The 7,410-nt window shown below is 50.8% G+C and overlaps 1 protein-coding gene across 3 annotated transcripts in view; it reads right to left on the reverse strand.

The window, feature by feature from the left end:
* Positions 1–6,659, reverse strand: part of NPR3 (natriuretic peptide receptor 3) — an 81,375-nt gene extending 74,716 nt beyond the window's left edge. For 2 of the 3 annotated variants that reach the window (XM_017889471.1, XM_017889470.1), the window contains exon 1: positions 4,453–5,871. In XM_017889471.1, coding sequence (XP_017744960.1) covers positions 4,453–5,221 — 769 coding nt within the window. In that variant the 5' untranslated portion in view covers positions 5,222–5,871. Of the gene's footprint in view, positions 1–4,452; positions 5,872–6,189 lie in introns of those variants that run through there. The other variant, XM_017889472.1, reaches the window with a different exon arrangement.
* Positions 6,660–7,410: the final 751 nt, after the last annotated feature.

Here is a 7,410-nt window from a genome sequence, read left to right on the forward strand (position 1 = left end):
TTGGGGGGTGGGGGGCTGGGGGAGGGATAGCATTAGGAGAAATTCCTGATGCAAATGATGACTTGATGGGTGAAGCAAACCAACACGGCACATGTATACCTATGTATCAAACCTGCGCATTGTGCACATGTACCCTAGAACTTAAAGTAGCATAATTAAAAAAAAAAAAACTCAAGAGATTTAAAATAAAGAATTAGAAGATTACTTAATTATAAATCCATAGGAAATTAAGCAAATAAACAAAAATGGACTTTTTTAACTCCAAGGAAAATAACTAGGGAAGAAAAGGAAATGTCAACACAGGAGCCTATGTGACTTAACCTTAACTATCATTTAGAAAGTAATGATAATGTTTATACTGAATACTGGGCTAACTAAAAAGATTGTGTAAGAGATGGGGTCTAGCTACATTGCCCAGGCTGGAATGCAGTGGCTATTCAAATAGTGCAATCCATAGCCTCATACTCTTGGACTCAAGCAATCCTCCTGCCTCAGCCTACTGAGAAAAATTTTGACACAACCATATTGGAAAGATGACTGGAAAGAAAGCTTGCATGTGTGGTTAACAGGCAATAGAATGATCGAGAAGAGAATTTTCTTCCACTAGGATTCCAAGAGATAAGACCTAAAACTGAAAAAAAAGTAGCATGTTATTAAGAGATATGAAGGCCAATACCTACAGGAACAGCTAACAAGAATTGAGAGTGCAAAATGGAGAGTAGGAGACAGGAACCTTTTTTTCCTCATAAACCTTGTGTAGTTTTCTCACTTTCTATAGCTGTAGAACTAAACTTTGGTAAAAAGTAAATCTAATTTTTTTCAAAAAAGGTTTCCCTCTGGTTGTTTCTACACTGCATAGCAATGGATATTGTTTGCAAAATGGAGATTGAATCTTTATTTCTGTTGTTCATAAAGCTCCATCTACTCCAAAGGCCTTTAGAATTTCCACACTGCAGCCTACAAAGCTCCTTTTTTCCCCTGCTGTGTTAGTTATTTTACACTTATCATGGGTTCTTTCCTTAAAAATGCTGCTGACTGACCACTCGGTCATTTACCCCAGACTAATTCTAAAAATAAATGCTCTCGTGTGGATTAAATACTGTTATCTCTATCTCTACAGACTGTATAATGTTATACAGTCATTATGCAGGCCCAGATTAATGACATACTAATAACTAAAAGGATACAACTACAGTTCTTCACATAACAACATTTGCGTTAGGATACTTCTAGTTCTGCACCATATAAAGTGCATCGACAAAACAACTACTGGCTTTTATTGCTTGAAAAAATTATTTCTAAGCCTGTCTTTTTAAAACTAAATTTATTGTTAAGTGTGTGGAATACTCAGGGCAGTAGCCGGCAGTATAAGGAAATCCATTTTAAATAAGGATAATTGTTTTTTAAAATAATATATGTTCAGGTCTGTTTATTTTAGTGGTATTAGCAAAAGACATGACAGGAAAAAAAAAGATTTTAAATTATTGACTTAGATGGTAAATCCTTAAAATGAAGGAATAATTGATGTCCCTTCGTTTTTCTTTCTATAGTACGCCATGTGAAATTTTAGTCGCATTATTATTTGAGATGCTGGCATGGTCAGTGTTTTACTTGTTCAAACATTTGTGATTTGGTTTTAAAGAGAAACCTAAGTCCAAAAAAAAGTAATGTCAGTGTTCTCACCAAAAGAGGGAGGAACTCTCTCTACTTTAATTCATAATGCTTAATAGGGAATTTTCAAAAGCAAAAATACTGTCAGCTGCATTTTCACACTTGGGTGAGAATATCAGTTTGAAGAGGCCTGATTCTCACCCCACACATTGCTTCACAGAGAAGAAAATTCACATAAGGAAACCAGCCAAATCCAGAGCATCTGCATCTCAGTCCAGGGTTCTTTCCCATGGCATGGCCTCACCCTTGGGGTAAAGGTGATCATCATCATATATAAAATAATAACTACAATGAAACCGCACATTAATTGAGCACTTTGTATTCGTCTGGCACTGCTCCCACGCATTCCTGGGTTAGCTCCTCTAAACCCTCCCAGTTTCCCAAAGACGTGGGTGCTCTGACTACCCCCACTTCACCTAAGGAGCTTGAGGTACAGAGGTTTCATAGCAGTCCAAGATCCCCCAGTCGGTGACTGAGCCACAAACTTCACTGCAACCATATACCGAAGCCCTATTTAATACATTAACTTCTTATGGTAAAGTAACTGTGTTACTTCAATGTGTTCGTAAAAGGTCCCCTAAGAGAGCTTTGTTATTAGGCAACTTTCTCTCTTGAGTGTAAGGAATTTCAGGGTGGAAGGGCGAGGACGATTAGAGGAGAAACTGTTGTGTTTCCTATTTCTAAATATCTACCAGGTCACTGTTGGAAATATTTTTTAGAGTAAGAATTGTAAAATACTAACCTTATCACTTGTAAAATACACAGGTCAGTTAAGAAAACTTTCACCACTCAATGCAAACTTGGAGAAAAAAAAAAAAGCAAAGAGACTTCGGAACGTCTATAAGGCTTTTGGAATTAAAAAATAATTTCCAGCAGCCAACTGCAGCCCTAGTCCTCTGAAGCCCGGGGCGCACCAGTCCCCAGGCCCACCAGGGCACTGCTGTCCGCCCAGTCCCAGGCCTCAGCCACTACTGTGAGGCTGAGGGGCCCGGGCAGCGATGTGTCCTCCTCTGGGCTCACGCACGCCCTTGGTTTTGTATCCCAGGCCACGTGCGCCGGGGCAGCCGCCGACATTGGGACCTACAGGGTAGTGGCATTACGGACAAGTCAGCAAACCGCGGATCTCGCCCGTAGGGGGACACACCCCAAGCCCCAGCCCACCTTGAGAAGTCTCTGACTTTTAGCTCCTAGCTCTCGAAAGCCAAGAACTAAAGAAGAGGTTCCGGGAACCATAGCAGCCCGGGTCGCAGACTCCCCCATGGAGGCTGCAGTAGCCCGGCGACTGCGAGTTGGGAGCTTAGATGTGGGTTCTTTGCCGAGGCGTGGCAAGCCCGCAGCCGTTGGACACACGTGCCCTTTTTCATAATCGGCAAAGCCCGCGCCCCGCCTGCTTGGCTGGCAGAGACTCGGCACAGACAGCCTGGAGTTCGAGAGCTCAAAACTTGGCCAGGCATTCCTACTGTCAAACACCTCTCGCCTCTTTGCTCTAAAGGGTGAGCCCCAGGTGGCCAAGATGGCAAGGCGGTGACTGCAGCGCCAATATTGATGGCTTCTCTGTTCACTCTCACCTGTTCCTGGGGCCCTGGGCCTCAGGTTACGCTGCCCCCTACGACCAACGCCCAGGTGTCCGGCCATGCCAAGTTGTGGAGGCGCCCTGCGCCTGGCTCAGCTCCGCTCCCCTTCCGTCTCATCCGCGTGGCACTGGGGTCTCGGGGAGCTTTGCCGGGATTGCACCACTCACATTCCAGGCGCGTGAGCGCCGAGGGGGAGCAGAGACCGTATTCCCTCATCGCTGTGCTCCTAATCCCTGACTGGAGGGAGGAGGGATCGCCGCTATGCTGGGATCTCAGCCCGCCTTCCCTCAGATTCTACCCTACAGTAAAATGGGCCACACTGGCGATTACACGTCCGCATCCACCCGCTCCCCGCAGCCATAGCCACCATCCTTAGCCTCGAGCTCTTTGTTCAGTTTGGGTTTTATTCCAACACCCAAAGACTCATGGAGAAAACTTGGAGGACAGGTGGAAAGAAGATTCAGCGCCCGTTTCTTCTAAAGGTACTCCCGCAAAGCTTAGCTCTGGGCGCATTCGAGACTGCGTTGCAGAACACGCCGGGGGAAGTGAGTGCAGCCAGAATTCAGACACACAGGGGCATTTTTGGTGGAAACCACAGAAGCTCGTTTATAAGGGGCTGGAAAGGAAATGAAAGGAATGAGAAGAGTGGTTCAACAAGCCTTTAAAAGAAACCTGGGGTCTGTGGAAACAACAGTCAGGGAAACCCCGAGAGCAGGCCAGCCAAGCGGTGACGCCTGGCTGCGAGAAGTCCGCGGACGCTTTCGCACTAAGTCGGGGCGCAAGCCGACAAAGGACTGAGGAACAAGTTCTTTCCGTCTCGGATGCTTCAGACCGTAGATGGAACCAGTCGCTGGGAGTACGCCCCCTAATCGCCAGCCCACTGCTGGCAAAGTGGAAACCGGGAAGAAAAAGCACCCAAGTGGTTTGACAGCACCTGTTGGACCTGGGCACGCAGGAGCTGCGGGCTCAGACGCCCTCCCCTCCAACCCCTTCACCTCCCTGGGACCCTCTATGTACACCCCTCGACCACGATGGGCGGTCGTCAAAGGTCGTCGCAGCCACACAGCGCATACCTGAACGAGTGCCCGCGCGTACCCGCCCTCAGCGCCGCAAGGGGGAGTGGGGTCTGCAGAGTGGAGGGGTGTGCAGGGAGAGCCGCGGAGAGCGGTTGGGTTAGGGCCCGGGGTCCGGGACGCACCCTGCTCACCTCTCTCACTGGCCTGGATATTGCGCACGATATCTTCCAGATCCAAGTCTTTGGTCTCGTCGAAACTGTAGATGGACGTGTGCAAACCCTCCTCCTGGAAGACCTCGTGGACCCCCTCGAGGGTGAAGAAGCAGTTCCGCTCCAGCTTGTCGTCGCTGTAGACCAGCGCAGCGCGGCTCCAGTGGTGGTGGCGGAACAGGGCGAGCATCATTTCGCCCATCTTGGCGTAGGCGGGCGCCACGCGCGTGAGGTGAGAGTACTCAGAGTCCTTGTGCTGGAAACCGGCGGCCAGCGCCCCGGCCGACAGCATGGGCAGGTCCCAGTGCGATGCAAGCCGGGCCACTGGCGCTGCTGCATACTCGCACACTGGCCCCAGGATAAGGTCAGGTTTGGTGCCCCGCGCCGCCGCCACGCGGTCTACCAAGCTGAAGAGCGCACGGTTCCCACAGTCCGAGTCCTCGTAAGCCACCTGGAAGCGAGTGCCCGGCGGCAGAAGCCGCCTCCCGGTCCCGTTGCCCTCCACGCTGCGCAGAGCGTACTCGATGGCCGGCCGCACTCGGGTCAGTGAAAATAAGTACGAGTCATCCTGGGGCAGTAACACCAGCACCTCGATCTTCTGCGGCGGCAGCGCCTCTCTCTCCCGGCGTCCGCCGCCTATGCCCGCGCCCCCGCCGCCGCCGCCAACGCCACTGCCACCAGTGCCGCCTGCCAGCAACGCCCAGCCGAGAAGGACGCACGGGGAGAAAGTGAGCACCAGCAGAGACGGCATCGTGCCTCAAGAAAGCGCTGGCCCTCGCCGCCGACTCGCCCTCTGCCCCCCACCCACCCTTCCTCTTTCCTCCCTACTCTTCTCTCCAAGGTCCCTGCGCCCCCTTGGGCGCTTTAACGAAATAGAATACCCCCTTCACTAATGCGCCAAAAGATAGAGAGGAAGCGTCCTTCTTTGCAATGTCACTAGTTTTCTTAAAAAAAGAAAAAAAAGAAAAAAGAAAAGTTTACCGGGTGTAAACCTGTGCGTCTGTAATATACATATATATATATTTGTTTATATTCGCCCTCCCTTTATACATATACTATTTTGCTTAGAGGTGGCTTCTTATTTGGGCGTTGCTAAGGTTGCTTTTGAAAGCGTTTTTGTAAAAGAAAAAAAAAGTTAGACTTGTCCAAGTGTTTGTAATTGACGACGCATCTCCCTCGCGTTTGATCTCATTGATTCGCGCCGGTTCCTGGATCCATAGCCCGCGTTTAAATAGCGTGGCTTCGGCTGAGCGTGTTACCACACATGGCGCGCCGAGGCCGGGCTTGTATTTCCAGCGGGTGGGGTGGGTAGGGGTGGGAAGAAGTGGGGCTGGGCTGGGGGAGTCTCTCATTAACATTCTTACATCAGGGCTCCTCCCCGCACCCCTTCCCTACACATCGCGCCCCTGTCCCTAACCACCACTCCCCGCCGGCCCTCGGCCTTTTCCTTAAAGCTGAAATCGCCCACGTCTGCACGGGCAGGAGCCCCCACCACGCCGCGTGCCTCTGCGATCCCCGCCTCTCCCTTGCCAGCTCCAGCCCCTGGCTTTAAAAAAGGAAATGTGCTTTAAAGTAGAGAAATGCGCGCGCGCACGCACACGTACACACACAAACCGTGCAAAAAAAAGAAAACAACAACAACAACAGGACTGGGGGAAACGGGTGGTTCTAGAAATTGTGGTTTCCGTGCGATAATCCTTAGGTGCCGCTTGCTCTCACCTTTCTGGTTCCGGCCACATTCCCTCCCGACGCACCGACGCTGGGCGAGCACCTGACCTTCCTGGTCCCTCGGCGCAAGGTCAGGGAACAAGCACCAAGGTCCCAGTGCAGATGGCTCCATCGCGGACCTGGTGTGCCCGGCTGGCCCGGGCGTCACCCACACCCCGCCTTCCTCAGCCCCGCGCCAGCCCCCTCCCGCTGGGCCACGCAGGTTCGCGCTGGAATCGCAGCGGTGCCGGGGTCACAGTGTCCCAGCTCATGGACCCTCCGTCAGCTCACTGAGAGCAGGAAAGTGAAACTTGTTGCTCCCAAAGGCGAGCGAACAGTTCAACTTCTGGAGGTGTCACAAAGCTTGGAAAGCATCCCCAAAGCGTCCTCGGGCTTTGTTTGCTAAACCAGGTACCTAAATAAAGGGACTGCTTTTCCCAAAACGTTCCCGGTAGGTCCCCCGTGTACGACACACGCTCCCCTCCAACCTGAGCGCTCAAAGATCCGACCGCTCCTCATCTGGAGCGCTCCAGGCACTGTGCCGGGGTTCCGCGACGCCAAGAAAGGTCCTGCCTCGGAGACCCAGTCCTATCACTGGCCACAGCCACAACAGCAGTGGAGACCGGAGGGAAGCGGCTCTGAAGAGGTCCGTGACCAGAGGAGCATCGCGGGAGTCCGCCGTGCGGCTGGGCAGGTCAAAACGGAACTGGACCTTCTTCTGCAAGTCTTTTGCAATGTGAACGTGCTACACTAGGAGGAAGAATTCTGACAATTAAGTCCCGCACATTTAAATACATTGAAAATGTGTTAAAATGGTCTTTCATTTAACTAGGCGTCAGTGTCCACAAATTTCTTTTAGTCTCAGACCAACGCCCTCTGTCGGCAGAAACTTGCACCCGACTCAACCCCGGTGCGGCAGTCCCAGACGCTGCGTTTTTCACTCGGAGGCCTTAACGCGCTCTGGTTCTCACTTGCGAAGGGTAAAAAGGCAAACTGGGGTTTCTGGAGATATGGCAACTTCTGGCGTCAGCGCTCGCCGCCCTTAACAGCACTCTCATCACTCTTTCTGGAAACGTCAATGTGATTATGGGTAATGTTTCAGCTTCTGGGTCATTTAGGTTTGAGATTATGCACTGTGATCCTGAAATCTTCACTGTTAAGTAGGAGCTTCTAATTCCTGCGAGAATTTCCATTTATTTAATTAGCGCCACTAACCAGGAGCAAAAGAGACAT

This window comes from Rhinopithecus bieti, unplaced genomic scaffold, assembly GCF_001698545.2.
Source record: "Rhinopithecus bieti isolate Rb0 unplaced genomic scaffold, ASM169854v2 scaffold_17882, whole genome shotgun sequence".
NCBI classification, from domain to species: domain Eukaryota; kingdom Metazoa; phylum Chordata; class Mammalia; order Primates; family Cercopithecidae; genus Rhinopithecus; species Rhinopithecus bieti.